Here is a 22,273-nt window from a genome sequence, read left to right on the forward strand (position 1 = left end):
AATGTGTCATTTAAAAATCTGGTTTTATGTACATCGGAATAATCTGCTCATATGGCATATTTTCATATTGGGATAGAAATGTAGATATGAGTTAAAACCTGAGAACGGTGACTTATTCCCGTTTCCTTGTTCTAGGCGCAGTTGAGTAGTAAACACATAATTTGCATTTCCTGCATTCGGCACCCATGAACAATTTAATGTGTATCACAGGTTTCATGTTGGTATAGATTAGAAGTACAGAAATGAGTTAAAAACTGAGAGACTTGACAATCTTGTTTCCTTGTACTAGGCACACTTGAGCAGTCATGTAAATCTCCAGCATTTGGTACACATGCACCAATTGCCCATGGTGTGTTGTCATGTTGAGAAAGAAATGAGTTAAAACTTGAGAGTTCACTTGTTCATATTGAGTTGTTCTCGGCATGCTCAAGTGCTAAAAAACGTTATTTGACTCTGCTGTTACACCCTTACAGGCAGCACAGATGGTGAATTTAAAATTTGGGATAGAAATTCAGAAATAAGTTAAATCCTGAGAGTTTGCATACTCCTGTTTCCTTGTTCTAGGCACACTCGAGCATTAAACACACCCGAAAGGTGTTTTTTCATGTTGGGATTAGGGTTACATTTCACCGGTGTATACGGTAAAAAAAATTTCCATTTCTTTTTTAAAAACTTATCTTGCGTTGGCAACAGCCAATCTGTCTAGAAGTTAACAGTCACAGATCTGTTCACTGTGTGCTCCGGTTGCATTTGTAAGAATCTTTTGTGTGACGGAGCGCTTTTGAATGAACTCCTTGACAGCACATCTTTGGCTGCAGTGTGCGGCTGACGTGCGTGCATGCGCTCCTTTTACGCCGCGGAGCCGAGCTCAGATAGCATTACCGCAGCATAAACTGTTTCCCGCGGCCCCGCACAAACTTTTAGCGGTCCTGCACACTTACAAACTGTTTCTCGGTTTACTGAACTGGACCGGGGGACCCCGCTGTGGGCGCACACTTGACATCTACGCGACACACAAACATACGAACGCAGCCCTGACCCGAGAGCACACACACAAGGTGGGTTTCCATCCACCTATTTTTAGTCGAATTTTCAAGAATTGAGAAAAATAAACTGAATGGAAATGCCCAAAATTTGGAAGGGGTGGTTTTTGAAGCGTATCGAAAAAAGGAAAATGCGCATTTTGGCGATGGAAAGAGGTTTTGCGAATAAGTGACTACAAGACCGGATATACGTCGCATGTTTTGACCGATACTACGTCACACGCACGTTTGTAGTCACAATAAATGGCGGATGATAAAGTAAGATATGTTTGGGGAGACGAAGAAACGATTCTTTTTATAATTAATTAAAGAAAAAAACATGAATGCAATTTTAGATGCCTTTATTAACATCAGCTCTCAATGTAACGACACACTTCACTTACATGCGGGAGGGAAGCCAACAAGACAAACTACTTCCGTTCAGTCCGTCAAAACCAACATTCCCACCTGGAACATTGTCCCAAAGTTGCGTCACTACAACGTCATCTCGCGACGCATATTCACAAAAGTGTATTATAAGTATTGTAAGATGTATATTCCATCTTACACCGTTTTTTTAAAGAGGACTGATAGAAATGATCAAATTAGTTCAAACTGTCTATGGATTGTGGTGTGTGTTTGATGTAAGAAAAAAAATCTGTTTTTGAATTAAGACTATGACAACAAAATGTGGAAAAAGTGAAGCAGTAAGAATATTTTCCAGATGCACTGTATATACTGCATGTGCTATTTGATTACAGCTTACGCACTTCTGGTTACATGCAAACTGCATTTCGTTGCCTTGATTGACGGCTGCTTTAACAGAGCGCATCTACACGCTCTACTTCTACACCCGTTAGCGGCATTCCTGCGCAGAGAATAAGCAGACAAAGCGGGTCAGTGAAAGAAGGACATTTGTTTGGAGAAAGCTGCAAGATTTTTCTGACACGACGGCATAGAAGGACTGAAGCTGGGAAACAAATAAGTAGGACACGTTAGTCACGGGATCAACCTTTGGAGTTGGGACGATTGCCGGCGGGGGCGTTGGCGTCTTCAGTCTCAACATGTGCGGACCAGTCGGAATGTCACAAGTCAACAGATGGGAAGGACCCACGAGACACTTGACAAAATCAACAGACTTGAGTCACCGTTAGGATGCAAACAGTAAACAAGTCTTCACCAAACCTTGAAGATGATCAAACTTTAAAGACTGTAAAAGTGAATTAAATTTCTTATTATTATACAATTAGTTTCAAGATTAGGGACGTACGTACTAAAATTACAGCCACTGAATTATTTTGGCCGATAGACAATTAAAACCGAAAGGTGGCTGGTTATTGTGCTAATACTTTGGCTAATGCTACCACTATTGGCACAGTTCAAACTTCAGCGGCTGTAAACAAGTAAATGTATTACCGCGTACAGCATGCCGCTTGAACTTCTTTTCTCACCACCATGTGACCCCCATTTTTGAGTGTGAGCTGGCTATGGCTCCACCCTGAAAATAAATCTCCCCTTTCGGGTAGTCCACTGGCATAGCTGCTTTAGAGTGCTTCGTTGTCTGCTGTGAGTGTATGCAGGCCATGCAGAAAAAGGCGATAGAGCAAGAAAGGGGGTGGGAACGGAGGCTTCGTGCTGGGGTGGCAGCTTGAGAGTGCCTCGTTGTTTTTCCTGTGAGTGTACGTACATCTCACAGAGAAAGATGGAAGAGTGGATTTTTGATAGCTTAGCAATTTGGGGCTGGTGTGGCCGCTTTAGAGCGCCTCACTGTTGCAGCGTTGAACAACCCTGCGATGAACCAGTAAAAGAGATTTCAGCTGCCAGATATATTTGCGCAGCTCAAAATTAGAGCTCTGCAATATACAGGGTGTCCATGTAGTTACATGTGCAATGAACTATAAATAAACAAAATCCTTGTGTTCCAGTAATAAATTAGTTTCCTGAATGAAGTCATTCTCTGTAAAGCATCTGCAGCTTTTTGTCTGAATGACTTCCACCTCCTCTCAGGCAGACGGGAAATCCTGTTGTCATGTCCCACAAACCACAACATGATAAACATCTACATGCTAAGCTCCCAAGTTACTTCGAGCTGCGACCGTTCCGTCCTGGTCGTCTCGCGTCAGCTTGACCGTCTGTATTGACAGGTCCTGAGAATCTTTTGTTGATGGATGATTTGATCCTTATGTTGTGGTCGCAGATGCAGACAACATTGAGCGGGTTGCATCCTTGGCTTTAGGGCCTCCTCCTAAGACTGTTGTAATGTGATCGAGAGCAGGGCGTTGTGCTACGCTCAAATGTGTCCTCAAAACGCACGCGCACACACACACATACACACACAAAAAGTTCATGTGGTAAATAAAAACACTTTCTACCAGTCCAAATGCAGGTATTGCAGTATATACAAAATTATTAATTAATTATATAAAATTAATTTAAAAAAATGAAATGAGAAATTGTTGATTTTCTCAGTCACTGAGCGCCTTAAAATGATAAAATTATCATTAATCATTTGTTATACTGTGTGCATTTTCTTTAAAAATGTTGCATATGTATGTAGCCGTTGATTTGAATTAAATAAATACATATACATTAAAATAAAGATGTATTGAGCATTTTTCGCATCAATTATGAGTTTAAAATATCAATATAAAGTAATTTAACTATCAAATACTTGATTTGCTAATTTTCTCGGCCATGCAATTGAAATAAAATAAATTACATATCAACACATTCACTGCCATTGACGGCTATAGACGTCAAACATTCATTTGAACTATTTCTATTAGTTTAACATTTTTTCTACTTTTGTTAACAAGAGTATGAAAACCTATATTTTTAGGCTATATTTAGAACAGATATAAAAAAAATTGTGATTAATTGTGAGTTAACTAGTGAAGTCATGCGATTAATTACGATTAAAAATTTTGATCGCCCCGAATTTTTAATAATCTTTAAATCGCGTCAGGCGATTAAAATTTTTAATTGTAACTAATCACATAACTTCAATAGTTAACTCACGATTAATCACACATTTTAAATCTCTATTTCCCCCAAAAATGTTTTAGTTTTTCATACTCTTGTTAACAAAAGTGGCAAAAAAATGTTGAACTAATAAAAATGGTTCAAATGAATTTTTGACGTCTATTGCCGTCAATGGCAGTGAATGAGTTAAAGTATCAGTATTTATCGCAACATTGTAGATGGTGAAAACAGCACAAAATGCATCCATTTATATTCTGCACTCTAAAATAATGGAAAAAATTATACATAATACATAAAATAAAAATATTCCCCATATCAGATCTAGAATTGCTCTCAGGCTTTTCATTAAAAAAAAGCTAACATATATCATAATTCTTACTAACATTTTCAACTAAATGTATGCTTTAAATTTCATCCTAAATGAGATCTCAGTGTGAGATGTACAATAAAGTGAGTCAGAGGACCCATTTGCCTGTGCACAGGAAATACTTTGCAAATGACCAATACTGAACTCAATTAAAAAAAAAAAAACACTTTTTGATGTCGGATAAGAGCATGATATTGGGACTTTAAAGGCGGAATCCCCGCGTGGGACATCACGTGGCGTGATGTCAATTATGGAATGTTGTTTCCTGCTGAATTATGGATGTTGAGTTTTGTTTGCGCCTTGTGAAAAACGGCCTCCCATCCTTGCTATCATTTATCATTTGAGTCAGGAACGTTCCTCATGCACACACACAAACACACAAGCTTTTTTCTCGTAGAAGAAATAAAAGTATAAATACGCACTAATCCCTTGTGCCTGTGTCATGCGGACTATTTTTAGATGTCGGACTGTCAAGCGTCCGCCTGTTCTGGTGCGATACAAGCGTTTCTCTCAATGGCGCCATTGTTTTACGCCAGTGAGCCTTTCTCGGGTTTCACTCTCCTCCACCCGCCGCCCCTCCACCCCCCCATACCTCTTCTCTGCTCTGTTTTTTTTTGAACTGTTGAAATATTGAGTTTGAATGTTGGAACAGGCATATTCATTGATAGAATGAAATATTTAGCAATGGGGTCTTCGCTTTAAACCTGTAGGAGAGATTTTGTGTGCATGTACAGCATGTTCTAATTAGTGGCGGTAAAATACATTAAATTAGCGAACAATGTTTACCTATTGTGTCATCTCCTAGACGTGCTGTTCTGTAAGCCATTTCTGCTTTTTTTAAGAGTGAAAGGATCACAAACTATGGACATTCAGCTCTTTTTTTCTTTTTTCACGCTTATTGCAGTGCAAGTCTGCAGTAACATTAGTCTGTTTAGAAAAGTGATTTCTAGTGATATTGCGAAAAATCCATAATATAAAATGAGACGATTTGAAAATCCACAATATGGTGAGGCCGGAAAAAACTACCTATGGTACAATATAAGCCTCTATCAATATTTGTGTGTGGGCTAATAGTTAGATCACTATGCTAATTTAGCATCCGAGATAATAACGCAAGTCACTTTTCAATCACGCCATCCTGTGCGCCACTCTCCAGGGATGATGACCAGTCAGTTCACACTTAATCCAACTGTTACATTAAGTGTGTAACAGCTAGCTACTCCTCCGCTAACATTTAAGTCCCTTTTTATGTAAACAGTTTACACAAGAAACGTTGTGGCTGGTTTGTGTGACCCGCTGACTGTTCAGTGGTCTCCTCATAAACACTTGCAAGGCGACAGTTAAGCCATCAACAAGGTCTTTGGACTTACTCAATTCAGTCCGCTTGTTATTGCTATAATTAGTGCGGGGAGCTAGTAATTGGACCGTCACAGTCGGGCCACTCGTGAACTGAGGGCTCACAGTAAAAGTTTAGAACGTGAACACTGACGGCTCGTGTGGGATGCCCTTGTCCTTCCTTATGTTTATTTTAACTCTCAATTTGCTGAATGTGTCAGACGACCTGAAGAAGGCGATTGAGAGCATGTTTGGAAAATGGCCGCTTGGCTTATAAATCGAGGAATGATACCGTTTTTAACTTTACAATTGTGAGCTATTCCTTCTGGCTAGAAAGTTCATTGTGAGTTCATGGAGGCTTTTGATACTACTTAAAATCATGAAATGTTTTTTTCTTTCTCGTGATTGCCTGCCGTTTTGACACAATTTGACTGATCTTTGAAGAACCACCAAATGTGTCTTGTGACACAATATAAAGCACCCACCAAAAGAGAGTAGACAGTCTTTCATCGCCAAAAGTTGGTTTCTATTTTTTTCTGTTCTTTAGTATTAATCAGTGACATAACAAGGGTTTGTTTTGCCCAAAACTGCAGTTTCTAGTTAAGAAAATAATTTTTTTGTGAAAATGGTCCAAACTCACATCACAGTGCGGCTACTCCCATTTTAAGAAATAGATAACTGAAGATTCATGGGTGGGCTGGCACTCCACACAACTAGTTGGATACAAAAACTCACTACATGCGTGGAGCCACTTTTTAGTTGAGTTTCCTGAAATGAGCCAATGGAAAAAGTGTAGCATTGTTAGAAAAGGTGGTGACTTTTACCCGAGACACAAAATTTCTCGCGGCCCGTCATCTCACTGGTGGTATTTACTCTACGGGAATGAAAGGGTGCTTTGTGCAGAGTTCAACCTTACTAACACTGTTCTCGTCATTGTGCATACATACATAAATACACACACACACACACACACACACACACACACGTTACAGTGCGTGATGACCCCACAAGCGATGGGAAAAAGCCACCAAGTCGAGGCCACTCATTTAAAGACAATTAATGGACATTTCATTAGATAAACTGAGGTCTAATTAGAACTACTACAAATTGTTTCCTCAAATAATTGACACTGTGCTCCAATTAGTGAGTGCATCACATACTTGGCTTATTTATTATTTTTAAATTGTTGAACATTCATTTGTTATAGGGTTTTGCAACTATTATATTAGTAATCGATTAAACAGTTAATTATTTTGTCGGTTAAAAAACACACCCTTTTATTCAAAAACATGACATGTTAAATTGACGTTAATTAACGATGTTAATTATCATCCCACTCCTGGTTTGGTCTGTGTCAGTAATATGTCACTAATTTTGCAAAAATGTTTAAAAAAATGTGCAAAGTAAAAGCAGGTGATTAAAAATATCAAATTTTGAAAAAAAAACAAAAAACAGTCAGCTTCTTTTCACGGAGGACTACAGAAATCTGAAAATATTTACAGTTGAGAGGCTGAAATTTTGAAGACATGTACAATTTCTGATTAAAGAAGGTCTGTAAAGATTAATTATCAAAATATTTATTGATTAATCGTTGCACCCTAATTATGTTTATTTGTAAAGAATCTTTCTAAATTTCTGTCCAAGTTGACAGTACAAAACAGTTTCAAAGCTTGTTTGGGACAAGGAGAAGTAACGCAAATCCCTGAAAGGGGAAATAAGCACCTTTCATTTGAATTAAGTGGGTACGATAGGTGTCCGCACATTTGATAAATATGGATTTTTCTGTATTTATGCACGCTCTAAATTTCAGTCATATGCACAAATTTAGAACCGGTTCTTCGCACTCTTTGATAAATTTGGCCAGGGTATAAAATCATCTGGAAGACACTTGAGGAGCACAAAGCAATACAAAGACAATGTGTTGAGTAAAGTGCCAGTAAAGCTTTTTGTTACTCATGTAAATCTGTTGGTAATTCACCTCACCCGCTGTGAGGATCAATGCCAGTTTGCTGCAAATGGAATGAGTTACTTTTTTCGTCTACATTTGAAGACGTTTGGAAGCTTCCATCTGGCCTCCTCCTAATCCGTAATCTTAATCTTATTCTCTTAGAGCTCCAAGGAAAAAAGGTTAATGTCTCCAGTTAAGGTGAAAAATGTGCAATTGTGTTGCTTTTTTATATTGCATTTTATTTTCTTCTTTGCATTTGAGTCCGCATTTCACAGGTCTTTTCCACTAATTGCTTTCTTAAGGATTCCAATTGGTTAAAAAGAGTCATAATAATACTCGTAATATATACACACATACACACACCCACACACACATATACATTTTACACCTGCCTGGAAAGTTAGAAAACATTTATTCGCCAACACCAGGGTCACTGATGGATTCAAAAACATAGTTGAGGTACAGTTGTTTTTATAAAAAAGTGTGTAGAAAAACAAGTGTTTGGCATATGTAAACAAAATGTATCGATGTTACATTTTCAACAACTTCAAGTTAGTAGTCAAGATCCTGAGCTCATGAAAAAGTGCGCTGCGACCAAACCCTTTTTGTAAAGTCTTTGGATGTTTAAAAATGACGTTGTTTTTCTCGTTGACTAATCGCCAAGACTGTCCGGATCGTCTACGCCGCTGCTCAGGACTGAGTTATCGCTGCCGGAATCTGCACTGTCCGGGTCGGAGTGTTCAGGGTGGTTTCTGTTGTTGGCCTCCATGAAGTCCATCAGCGACTCCAGCATTGAGACGTCGCTCTCCGTGATGCTCTGCGACGCTTTGAACTGCCAAATAGAGGAAGTCGGCATGTTGGTTACTACTGCTCCAGTTTGGTTTTCAATGCTACTGTTTTTGGTTTACAATGCTACTGTTGAAAAGCAAGACATGGCTTGGTTTTGTTAAAAAACGATGGACTCCTTCGCTGTTACTTTGTATTAAGAAACCAACGTTGTAACAACTCAGACGCAGCACAGAACACTTTTGGAGCGAGGAGGAAACAGACAGATTTATTAGTGTGATGAGTGGCATCAATTGGCGCCATAAAGTAGCGGAAATGAGTCTGACGTCTATTTGTGTCATGACGATTTCAGTACACTGTATTGTCGTTTACAGGAGTAACTGTCCACTCACGCATGTAAACAGGCTATCACAAATGTTTCAGAAATGGAATTGTGGCCTTAACATCGATGGTGCGTAAATGTAGCCTGTGCTGCTCAATGATACAAGGCACAAAGGGTGTTTAAAACGATTTGCTGATATATCGCGATACTACGGTGCGCAATTCTCGTATCGGCCAAATTAATGTTTAAACAAAACGTCTCACTTAGGGTTCACTTTTAATGTTCCATTAATATAACATTCCTCCATTTTCAGAGGTCATATTTTATTTCAATGCTGTTCAAAGATGAAACAGATAATATACAGACCCTTAAATACAGTGACTTACAGTAAGCCTGAAGCTTCAGATAAATATATTTTCATACTAATCTTACAGTGTACATGTACAAGTTTAATGGCTACTATTTTCTAAATTTTAATTAAGAAAAAAAATCACTAATCGATTTATAAATTCTGTTGGGATTAATCTGTATCAAATTGAATCGTGATACGGATCGAATCATAATTCCATTATCAAAATTTGGATGTCTCACTTTTTGGCACCCTTTTGTCGGGCAGAGATTCAAAATCATATCTTAATTGAATTTCTAGAGCTTTTCATAAACAACTGGAAAAAGTCTCCAAAAATCACACATATGGTACACCATAGCTTGCTTCACATTGGCACTTGGCATACAGGTTTTGGAGATTGTTATTCTGTCTTGTTGTTTGAAGGTTAGCTCTTTGTAGATGAGAGAGGGACAAAAGATTGAAGTCTCCTTTGATCAGTATGAGGAAGCCAGGAACATGGATTTCACAGTCACTGTCATGTCAAATTTGAAAGTAAACAAGAACTAGCATATTTGAAGATAATTGCTGAAAACATGCAAACACTGAGAATCATCTTGGACTCAATTGTGGAAGCATAACGTTAAACGTTTTTTCCCCCCATCATTTTAGTTGTGCATGTAAGTCACGCAAAAAATGCTGAGATATTTTTTTCTATAGTAATTTATTTATTTACCGGTACTTTTTAAAAGTTACACTTGACTGCCAGCATGTGGACATGGGCTGCACACTAGCATTAGAGCGCCTCATTGTCGTGACGTGAACAAGCCCCACAATGACTTAATAATAATGCATTGGATTTATATAGCGCTTTTCTAGACTCTCAAAGACGATTTCCAATGGAATGGATACATTACTCATGCACTCACACATTCACACTGCGGTGGCGGTAAGCTACTTAAGTAGCCACAGCTGCCCTGGGGCATGCTGACGGAAGCGTGGCTGCCAGTGTGCGCCTACGGCCCCGCCGACCACCACTAAACTTCGCACCTTCCGTGCACCAGTGTGAGTAGCACTGGAGGCAATGTGTGTAAAGTGTCTTGCCCAAGGACACAATGGCACATGATTTGGGGAGAGCGGGTATCGAAAAGCCGACCGTCTGGTTACTCAACGACCGTCTTTACACCCTGAGCCACGGCTGCCACGATTTGGCGAGATATATTCTAGCTTTGTTTAAGCGTAAGAAAGATGCTAGATGCATTTCTCAAAAATCGCAGTAGTAGTGTTTGATTAACAGTTGAGTGGGGCGCGGTTACAGCACGTTCTGTGGACACTCCCAGCCTTCAAGAACTGAGAGAGTGGCTTGATTTTTCACCATTTCGAAGCCTTATTTGATTATTTTAACAAGTAGTGTTTGATTGATAGTTGAGCGGGGCATGGTTACAGCATATTCAGTGGACACGCCCACATACTTAAAGAGCCGAGAGAGTGGCCTGATTTTTTTTTCACAATTTTGAAGCCTTACTTGATTATTTTATGTACAAATTTTTTAAACCATTCAAATTTGGTAGGGTTGTTAACAACACTCAAGTGTTAAATTAAGAAGACATTTTCACTTTAGAAGGGCTTTAAAAGAAATGCCAATAAATGTGGCAGTGTAGGTGGGTTATTTTGCTCCCTCTTCCAACTATTGACAATTAAAACACAAAAAAATGTAATTAAGCATTTATTTTCAGTTAAAGTCTGTGAACATATATTTATTTGACACACTATTAAAACACTAAACTATGACTATAAAATGATTAGAACTTCCTACCTCCATGTCAATGAGCACGTTGTTCAGGTAGATGCTGTCAAAACACTTGAGATTGTTAAACAGGTGCACGAGCTCCTGACATGCGGCTTCCTCGTCCTCGCCGCGTTTGTATGACGTCACTTCCATTTATTCACTTATTTTGGCGGTTCTCCGCTGCATAAAATGGCGGTGCCACCGGGTACTTTTGTCGTCTTGTCGTCGCGGGTCTCTGTTGGTTCTGGTTCAGTAGACATTCGTGAACACGTTGTCACGCCTGTGCCCTTTGAAGCGGATTCATATATGGACGTTTTTTTTTTTGAGTTATCAATGAAGGAGGTGCTGCGTCATTGCATTACGTCACCGATGACACCTCCCCCGAAAAGAAAGTATTTTAAAAAGTTAATGTTGGTGTGTTTTGTGGCTCATAAGAATCATGTAGGTAAAGGAAGTCGCCAATTGGATTATTTTATGGGGTAAGTAACGAGCGACCTGCGTAGGTGGTTTATTAGCAACATGCACGCTAACGACCTGCAGCGTTCGATGACTTCACGTCGGATTTACGCGATGACTAATTCTTGTCCAATATTTCATAAACTGTGCTGTCTCGTTGTGGTGAAGTAGCGTCAACTGGCACTGTGTAATTAAAGTCTCTGTGCCAAAGAGGAGCACCGTATGTCACAATTATTTTAAGGGAGATGGAAGTGATGATAAAATTGTCGTGTAGCTTTGGGTATAACTGGTTGGTCCGTTTGTCATGAATGCGTTATATTTGTGCATACTTCCTTATTTTAATATACAGCGTTGTTGTTTTTTATTCAAACAAGTTCAAGTAACCATGGCATAGTAATCTAATCTAAAATATTTGCACACTACTACAATTATGCGATCAAGGTGGCTGAAAATGAAATAATTCCAGTCAAATACAAACAAAAAATGATGAATACCGTTGTTTTGTTTGTGAAGACACTTATTTTTTTTCAGCATCAAACAAAGACATGAAAAACTGCTAACATTACCATTTTTTAGCTTAATCCTAACGCTCAACCCCATTTTAAGGTCCCATCCCAACTGCATCTTAATGAGGGATACAGCACTAAATAAATAAAAAGGCACAACACATTATGAAATATTCAATTATAATCATAATGCAAATCAGGAAAGCTAAGATTGAATTCTAACTCCTCTGGTAGAGTGTTACATTAAATCTGATGGATAGCACGGGCTTCTAATTTTGCCTTTGATAGAAAACCTTAAACTTCTCCAACTTGAATCTTTTTAACCCATCAATCATTGGAAGGGGTCAAGGCGTTGTTCCTGTTGAATGGAGTTAAATGCCGGTCCAGAAGGCTGCAGAATATAATAGAATGTGCAAACCTATTTCGGCGATGTACGTGATTTGAAGAGGGTCATATGTATATATGTATATATATATATATATATATATATATATATATATATATATATATATATACACACATTTATTTATTTATTTTGCCTTAGTTTTGAAACATGGCCAGAATATTATGTGTATGATGAGGTCGTAGGTCGGCATGGTACTGCTTCTGTCTATTTATTGCATGTGTTGATCACATTTGGATGCATTTTAGACATTCCTATGGTTAGTGCAGTACATCCAGTGTGTGAAGATTTTTTTTTTGGGGGGGGCTGAAAAAATTGTTCATTAAAGTTGACTCATCTGTTCGACCCGTAGCATTTGTGTGTGCGCACACATGCACCACACTCACTATCTTATTAGTCACTCTCATCAGCATAGATGTTACGCAGTTAAAAATCTTTAAACAACTGTTCTGTTACACACGGAGCAGTAACATACAAACACAACATAAAACAGTACTTAGGTATATTGTCTTTGCCCTTTGGGAACAACGTAGAACTTCAGTGAAGGTGTGCGACACTTAAGTATGGACTGTGCAGCACACTGGAAAAACCCATAAAAAATATATGATTGAAAAATATACATTTTCTTCAAGTGAACCCCACAATGTTGCAGAGCTTTACTGTAGCAACAATTTAGACACCTAAGAGATTTTGTTAAATATTTATCTACAATAGAATACATCTGTGTGGGCCATAGTGGTTGCGTGGCATCAGATTTCCACATCTGTCACTTTTAGGTGTACAGTGTAGTAAATGTTTTGCCAGACACATTTTTCCTTACTGCCTGCAGACGCTATCAAGTGGCAGAGAGCATCTGGGGTCTGCTCACTGGCGTTTGACACAAAAACTGCTCGATGACCTCCATGTTGATATCCATTTGTCATCACGCTCAAGCCAACTTGTCGTTAAGTTTGTGTGCACCACCCGCTTCAAATTTGAACTGGGTGACATTTACTACCAGTTATTTTTAGTTTGTGATCTGGATGTTTGAAGGCGACAAGCATCCGTGCTTCTGAAAGTGAATTTAGGAAGCTATGTTGTTTATCTGGTTGATTGATTGATTGATTGATTGATTGATTGATTGATTGATTGATCGATTGATCATTTAACAGCTCAACTTGTAAATGCTAGGTAAGCCGTGATTGGTTGTTACCGGAGCCCTCGACATGTGATGCCATTTCCAGTCGAAAGCAATTGGCAAAATGTGTTTTTAAATATATTATTTGTACATGAAAAATAATGAAGTTATCAAATTCATGATAAGTATTCATTCACTCTTTACTCCTGAAACCGGCAAAATTAGTAAAGTATCTCATGTGACTTGGGTGCCCACTCTGTAGTACTCTTTACTGCCATTCACAAGGCTGCAGTAGAACAACACACCAATAGCAATCATTTAAGATAGTGTACCTTGTTCCGTGTAAGATGTTTCTGTTTATTTTAAAGGAATAACGCTCTTTTCCCAGGACGCCAGCTACTGGCTGCAGGTGCACCGCCTGGAGCACGGGGACGGTGGTATCTTGGACCTGGATGACGTGCTGTGCGACGTTGCGGACGACAAAGACCGGGTAAGACCTTTCAGGCAGTGTGAGCAAAAAGACTCTCGTTCCTCTGTAGCATACAATTTCCGTTTCAAGCACAATGCTTGGACTTGTGTTACTTGAGCTGGTGTACTCCAAGTTGAAATCCAGCAGCGGTTGATTGTGTTGGCGCGCAGCGTGGATGTTGTAAAGTACTCTGGAGGCGGAACCTGCTGTGTTTGTGGTCGCGTGCCGCAAACCAAGCTACATGCTTACCAGGACTGTGACGCAAAGACTGTCTGTTTCAGTGAGCGTGTGTGTTATTTAACTCATTCACTGCTTGCTGTGTTCAAAGCAGAATTGCCCATATTGCCAGATGTCTTGACTCCTCTTTCAAAACCCGCAGAATTTTTTCTTCTGTCACAATATAAGTATCAAACCTATCAGAAAAATTAGCAGGCTCTTTTAAGAAAAAAAAGTTGTTTTTCCCCCATTCTTCGACAATCAACAGCAGGACATGACCAGACATGGGGTTATTTCACCAAAAGCACTTATGTGAATATGCCAATATATATATTTTTTTGCTTTTGTGACACCTCAAACTACAAAATAGCAAAAATATGACTGCGAAAAGGCTTTGAACTCATTCACTCCGAGCCATTTTCACTGAAGTAAGCCTTTTCGTTCCAGGCTGTTTTACTGGATTTTGGCTGATTTTGCGAGGTCCACAAAATATTGTGTTCTATTGCTATCAAAACATGGAACCTACCAAAATAAAGATTAGAGTCTCATCAGGAAAAAAAGTATATTTGTATCTGTTTCCGTTTTACAGCAATTAGCATTAGAATATAGCTAAGTTCATCTTTATTCACAAACCTGTTGAAAACACTGGGAAAAAGTTTTGCAACATGGCCCTGGCTGATCTCTTATACGTTTTACTACCTTTGCTTTAAGCCACCTCTTCCGGTCAGAGGCTGCATCAAAGCCTTCTGTATGCTCTAGAATAAAAAAACAATAAAATCTGCTTTTTGGGGACTATGGCACTGTTTAAAATAGAACGTTTTTATACGTCTTTGGGAGCAAATGAGTTAATGACAAAATGATAAACATACAAGTAGCGGCGTTCACCATTCACTCTATGAACTGCATCATCGTTTCTCCCGATTGCAACACACTTTTTTCTACTTACCACGATGCGCGGTATACCCTATTTATACCATACATATATTTAGTTTGTCAGGTGCTAAACTAACTCATAATCAACGGGACAACTTGAGATCTAATATTTATCCTCTGCTCAAAAGCTGTTCTCATATCAAATTCAAAGTGATGCAAATCTTCTGGACCTCTTGCACACCCGCCCATTCAAAATTTAACATTTGGGCCTCAGCTACCTCAAACAACTTCAGTTCAAACTCAGTAAGATTTTTGCGATTTTTGAGTCAATAATCTGTCAATGTCTGAGAACTTGATTGACAGGTAACAAGTCTTTGCACTTATTTGAAATGTGGGCTTCAACTACCTTTTGTGTTTTCATTTTAAAAATCTGTTTGAAAAGTGTGACTGGTTAGAGTATCAAAAAGAAACCTACTAATTTGAACCTCCGCGCGACCGCAAACATCTTTAGTTGGGATGTCGCCCAAAAGCAATACGGTTCTTTCGTTACGGGACGTCCCTGCACAGGGACAACCGCGAAGCTCCTGGCAGCTCTTGTGACTCATCTTCAGAGTCCATTCCGACAGGCCGAGCTTTTTAAAGTCTGGAAGGAATGCGCCGCCTCTTTTATTAGCTCGCACACACACGCGCTTGTTTGGGGAAGCCAAGCATACTGTATGTTTTGAAAGTATGTGTGTGTAGTGTGCCAGGAAAAGTGGAGTGGGTCCTTTTTTCCAGATCTGTCCGTCATCCTCCCTTCCTCGGCTCAGTCAGTGAAGGGATTTGTTTGAGGCGTTTTCTGTATGAAAGGTCATTCCCTGGACGGTTGTCTTGTCGAGCCGGACAGATGACCACATGCCAGGTGTCAGGTGACGCTCCTTCAACCATCCCAAGACTTCAAAACATGACGTCTGTGTGTTTGTGTGATTGTGTGACAGCTGCGTCCGCATTCACAGGGGTCATCGTCCATGTGTGACTCCTGTCAGCATTTGAATCTTTTACACGTCCGTAGCTTGTCGTCAGCGTAGAAATTCCACAATAAATTGTAATAATTTTGCTGGAGTTATATAATTTCCAATTTTCCACGGCAACAACCAAAAAGTGAAAATACGCTATTTCTTCAAGCAAGAATTAAGTCTGTTGCTAACCATAACAGCAGCACCAAAAACATAATTTTTTTAACCTCATATTACAAGACTTTTTTTCTTGTTCAATTTTGAATTAAGTCTCATATCCTTATTTATAAAGAAAAAAATCTAACCTTTTAAGAAGAAAAAAACACGGTGTTGAAAAATATATGTTTGTTTATTTGTTTTTTTTAGGATGACTTTTTCTTTAAAAAAAACATTAAGTAGCCATTTGATCTTTTTTTTCTTTTCCTTTTTTAGTTGACCTTAAAATCGATTGTGTGGATCACGCGACTTCAACAAGTACAGCAAGTTTAACTAATATCAAAATCTGCTTGGTTAAAGCCACTGAGTGATTTGGCATGGAATGACCCTAAAACGATTTCATTGTAGTGTAATTATTATTATTTTTTTGTGTGTGTGTGTGGAGACTTGCCACATTTTGTAGATGTACACACTAAAGATGATCTTTCGCTTCGGTGGCAAGATTGTCGATGGACGACGATTGATGATCAATGAACAGCGATCTCTGTAGATTGCCATGTAATAACACACACCACTAACTATATTCTTTATTTCTCTGAATTTTAGTTTTAAATGCCACTTTCACTTAGCATTTATATACACATATACATATAAAATACTAATAATTTACAATACATATGAAAATCTCTTAACCCCCTCATTGTTTGGATAAATCTAATGGATGTTACCTTTGCGGCTTTGCATGTGTGCTGTACGTATACTTATTTACTTTGACGTTTATGAAAGTGTGTTGTTTGTGTAATCTGAACATAGTGTGTAGCGTCACGTTCTCCCAGTGTGGGAGACGAGCAGACAGACGGGAAGGCCGTGAGGTTAAAACAGCCCTGAGGTGTTTCTCATGACGTCTACTTCTGCCTGTCTTGTGTTTACATTCTCGTGTTGCGCAAATGTGATTTACAGTGGTGGCACTCTGATGGCTCCTCGTCTGTTTGAAGTCACTGAGGCATCTGTGTGACATACAGAAAACACTCACATTAGTAGAAAACAGCATTCACAAACTTGAACATTTTTCTTTAGAACATACAACTATTTGCTAAAAAACTGCACTAAGCCTGTTTTGGGGTTTAAAACTACCTACTGTATATTCACTGTCAAATGTTGTCCATGTCACACATGCACTACATGACACAGTAATTACCAAAAATACTGTTAAACACTTCATAAACACTGGATGTATACACATGAAATCCTTCTCAATCAACACCTCTGGGCTTCTGTTTACGTGTGGTGGTGATTTTGTCAACTTTTTCTTCTTAATACGGTACATTGCTGAGGTATCGCACTGGGACCCCGTATTGGATCGTGAATCAATATCGGGTCGACTTGATATCAGCAGATACTCAAAATGAAGTGACTCAGACTCTTGTGTAAAAAAAAATGGACCCCTAGCACATCTATATTTTTGAGTCAAAAATGGCATAAAGTGGCAAAGTTGAAATTTGTATTTTTACAGGTTGCTATGAACAATTGACGTGCGGTCAGGGCAGGCAAGGTAGGCACTGCCTGCCCTAGGCTGAAATGAAAGTTGAAACGTTTGGCTTTTTCTATTTATTTTAATTATTTCTTTCATTTTAGAAAGCCTACACGACCTATAGGTTTAAAAGTGACAAGAAAATGTATTTTATGCAAGTAGGCAGTCGCCATATTATTTCTCCGCGAATTTACGTTTGCACAGTTTGCACATTTGTGAGTTCAAAACACACTTAGTTCACGCCTTTCTTTTGAGGAAAAACGTCAGCTTTTGAGGGATGGGAGACCAATGCCTTAGCTACCAGATCTTCAGCAAAGGGACTGCTAATTATTCGTACTTTTCACAAAAAATGGTACAAAAGGAAAGATTGGCTTTGTGGATGTGCTTCGATTAACTGTCTGTTTCATTTTACACGGTGTTTGGCATTGCTATTGCTAGTTTGATTTTGTGAGAAATTAGGTTGTTTTACAGGGAGATATCCACTTTATTACATTCTTTCCGGGCATCCGGGCAGGTTTTATAAATGTAATGAAATTGTCCGCTTTTCGATGTGCGGCAAATGGGAGGCGGAGTGCACTGCAACATGTTTACCGTGGCACTGGCTGTGACGGTGGCCCAGAACTTTAGCTGCGTGGCAAATGTGGAGCTGCCCACCGGACGACGCGATGGGTACAAACAAAAAAATATTAAGATTTTAAAAGAGAGCAATGTTTTTTTTTGTTTTATTTTCTACCCATACAAAGAAGGCTTGTGTTAAAATAGTTTGAATGTATGGCATCTTGTATCTGAGTATCAAGTATCTCGAGGTCGGGCTGAGGGTCCTCTTTTTTTGGAAATGAAAATATGGTCACCCTAGGGTATGTTGTATAACTTGCCTGCCAACACACAAATTTGTAATTGGTGTGTGCGTCTCAATTTGCGACTGCCTGCCTACCCAAACCTAGAGCTCACTGCACGTCACCGCTATAAACTCAGTCCAGACTCAATGCAATTCAGGTGAGGTCGTATTTTGTCCAAAAAAGCAAACATGTTAATGTGTCTCCCCAAAAAATTCTAATCTGAAAGCCATTCAGTATTAAGAGTAATATTAGCAGATGGATTTGAAATGATACGCAAGTGTTGTTGTGACCCCAGTTTATTGTTTGTTTAAGACAAGGGTGTCAAACGTACGGCCCGCGGGTCGGATTTGGCCCGAAAGGGGTTTAATGCTAGATAATTTTGTAAAGTAAAAAATGAGTAATGTCAGACCAATTAATCAGACGGCCACAATCAAAACATATAAATTATTAATTCCGCAAGCAATCCTCAGATGAGCAATGGAACTTTTAGGTGGAGTTGCCCTGGATGTCATTATTTTACAACCTAAAGTTACGGTTTGTTAAAAAACACAAAAAAGCAAAAACATAGACCAACACAAATGAAACATAAACGTACTAAATACTACACACATTCAATACTTGTAACACAAACACATATGACAAGGATTAACATCTTTATAACTTCATTAACTGCGCCACACAATGCATTCTGGGAGCAATATATATGCAAAACGGGAAGATATAACATGCCCGAACTCATACGGGCATAGTGTTGACGCATTTCATTTGGATTTGTGTTATTTTTTGGAATAATATATTTACAGTTGAGCCCCACAATTTAGGGCTGGCCTGCAAATAGTGAAAATCTGCATATAATTAACACCAATTGTTTTTAAGTTACCGGTGTATATACCATGATTTTACTGATCCGGCCCACTTGGTAATATAGTTTCCTTCATGTGGCCCCTGAACTAATATGAGTTTAACACCCCTGGTAGCGGGAGTGGGGGCATCTGTATGACGAGGGTTCACCATATATCTCGGATATTTTTCAGGATATGTGCCTGTCTTTGCATTACTGCCATGGACATGTCTGAGCAGGACGACAATTAATAAAGTGCAACCAGGCGTGGCGTTTAAATAAAGTGAGAAAGTGAGTTGCTTAAACATGTCGTGGATTAGCTGTGAGCTCGCCCTCCTTATCGCTGTGCAAACCACACCCACACTCGGCCCTCAGATCCTCGCGGGCGAGCATCGGGGATGACCTCATTCCTTCCACGCTCGCCTTCTTCCTCCCCCATCCTCCCCCCCCCCCCTTCTTCCTCCTCGGCAGCAACCCCCTAATGAGAACAAGATGACAACCCATTTGCCAAATTCAGCCACAGCAGGGCCGCTCATGACATCTCTGTTGTGATTGATAGTTAGTGTGCGAAATATCATGCTGAAAGCTACATGTGCGATTGATCATTTTTTTGTTCTGACTTTCCACATTAGCTACTTTTTGGATGGGCAAGTTTGGCCACTAGTGCATCATTTTCTGTGGTTTTAATTGCAGCTCAGCACTCTAAAGCACAAAAAAACCCAAAGGTATGCACAATTTGGGTTTCATCACTTGGAATGAATTCAGTCTGTATCAGTGGTGCCACCATGAGTTGCAGGATATTACATTTGGAAGAGTAGAATAGAAGTCTTAGGCATTGACTGTTTCTCTAAGATTGATAAACTTTTCTTTTTTTTTTATTCCTCCCCCAAATCGAGTTTCCGGTAGCAGAGTGACATTTGATCGGCATTTGCACTGTAAATCATGAAAAGATCCTCAAAAACGTTTTGAAGAGCCATTTTTAAAAAGTACACAGGAAGTCTGCCGTTCTGGTTTGAAGCTGCCAATTTATGGTAATTGGCCATTTACAGGGTCCAAAGACAAACTTGTCCAAAGGATTTTGTCCGGTTGATATCAAATTTAAACCACGTAGACAGATGGATGATACTAAATTGCAAAGAATTTGAGGTTTTATGGTTACATGACGGTGAAATTTGATGACTTGCCAGCACACATACAAAAATAAAGAAAATAAAAACCTAGCAAATCTTTTTTTTTTTCAGCTCCCAAAAGCAGTTTCCCTTAGCAAGCACTGTAGTTCACAATCATTTTAAAAGGGATTAAATGATGATGATGTTGTCGTATTAGTCTTGGTGATAGCCATAGTTGGGCCCTTAATTTCCACCTTTTGCCACAAAGTGCATTCTATTTGCTTTTGGCCGTGCTAAATAACCTCACAATTCAGTCCGTAGATTGTGTGGCCCACAGATACCGCAGTCCTCCAAAGTTCTTGGTTGTGTATTTGGGATCTCTCCCCTGCTACTCTCAGTTCAATCTTGTCCAACATCATTTTGAGTTAGCACATTTCCTTCTGTGGTCACTGTGGCATCTTTCCTCATCTTTTTGTTCATGATGTCCAGCCTCAGTGATCCCGAGGACCCACAACACGGCACTAAGTCCAGCACCACCTTACATGGACTTGAGGGAGACAGGATATCATTCGGCATTCAGCTTCTTCTCTATAAGGGGGAAATACTGAAATGTTGGGAAGATCGTGACCAATCATAGAATGATACCAGAACTCAACGTTCTGTATCGTCATCTTCCTAAAACTAATGGCCCTGGTCTTTTTTTAAATTCTTTGGCTTAAATCATGTCCTCGTGATGCTGGCCATCTCTCTCCCATCCTCGGTTGACCAAATAATGCTGACTGAAATTCATCTTTCAATTGGGTCACTTTTTCATGCTTCCTCTTACAGTTGAGCAACAGTTCAAAAAGGTTGCCTTATAGAAAACGTTTGAATCTCATTTTCAGAGACTTGCTGTTGTCAAACCAAGATGAACTTTTTGTTGTCCAAGTCTGCCCTCTTGTGGTTGAAGGCACATATCGTCACTTTCCTAAAATAAAGAACATTACATTTTTCAGGTTTTTTAGAAAACAACAAATTGAACCAATTTCTATTTGAAATCATGTCCTGGTTTTGAATAAAGGCATGGATAAGATTTTTTTTAAAAAGTAATTGATTAATGGGGGGGAAATATGATTATATTTAATAATTTCAGGAGCAGAATTGAATGACATGTTAAACAAAGTACAGCTGATTTTAGCAAAGGTGATCAGCATCGAAAGGAGTAGTTTGAGTAAAAAAATCATCAAAATATGTCTTAGTTCATTATTTTAAGAGGGTGGTGATGTGACATTTCTGTTACTAATTTTTGAGTCAAGAAAGAAGGTGATTGGAGGTAATCATTTTCATTTTTTCTTTGTACTATTTCTGTGCAACACAGACAAAAAAAAATATTTCCCCAAAAAGTAAAAATTTTGCCCCAAACAATGAAATATGTTGCTATATAACAAAAATTTGATTAAATTAATGGAATTTTTTTCTTATCTTTTCTATGGGTATTTATAAAACACTGGCTTTCTATCCAAAAATATTAAATAAAAAATAAAAGATTATATATATATATAATACTGTACATAAAAGACAAAGTGGAGTAATAACCATTCAAATATCTGGTAGTACAACCAGTTCTCAAGGAATGCACACGCTTGTTGTGTATATTGTAATGCAGTGTAATGTACAATATTTATTGCACCCATGCTCTTTCTAGCAGTGCTGTAAACGAGTATTTTCTGGTGATATAAATATCTGAAGTCACACAGAAGCTCACAAATGAATGCTCTCTTTCAAAATTTCAATTTGAAATCATGTCCTGGTTTTGAATAAAGGCATGGATAAGATTAAAAAAACAACAATTAATTGATTAATGGGGGAAAATTAACAGATTAATGAATTGTTAAAAATAATTGTTT

At 38.7% G+C, this 22,273-nt stretch overlaps 2 protein-coding genes across 12 annotated transcripts in view; one reads left to right on the plus strand and one right to left on the minus strand.

Moving 5' to 3' along the window:
* Nucleotides 1-22,273, plus strand: part of pard3ab (par-3 family cell polarity regulator alpha, b) — a 156,327-nt gene that overhangs the window by 15,939 nt on the left and 118,115 nt on the right. For all 11 annotated transcript variants that reach the window (XR_013291438.1, XR_013291439.1, XM_077559901.1 and 8 more), the window contains exon 2: nucleotides 13,747-13,848. Coding sequence is in view for 9 of the 11 variants with exons in the window: in XM_077559901.1 (XP_077416027.1) it covers nucleotides 13,747-13,848 (102 nt within the window). In the remaining 2 variants the exon portion in view is untranslated. The remainder of the gene's footprint in view (nucleotides 1-13,746; nucleotides 13,849-22,273) is intronic.
* Nucleotides 8,050-11,178, minus strand: LOC144045095 (uncharacterized). The gene is made up of 2 exons (XM_077559911.1): nucleotides 10,904-11,178; nucleotides 8,050-8,486 (listed from the first exon to the last, which is right to left on the minus strand). The coding sequence occupies exons 1-2, from the start codon at nucleotides 11,027-11,029 to the stop codon at nucleotides 8,307-8,309; spliced, it is 306 nt and encodes a 101-aa protein (XP_077416037.1). The 5' UTR covers nucleotides 11,030-11,178; the 3' UTR covers nucleotides 8,050-8,306.

This window comes from Vanacampus margaritifer, chromosome 2 (genome assembly GCF_051991255.1).
Source record: "Vanacampus margaritifer isolate UIUO_Vmar chromosome 2, RoL_Vmar_1.0, whole genome shotgun sequence".
In the NCBI taxonomy this organism is placed as follows: Eukaryota; Metazoa; Chordata; class Actinopteri; order Syngnathiformes; family Syngnathidae; genus Vanacampus; species Vanacampus margaritifer.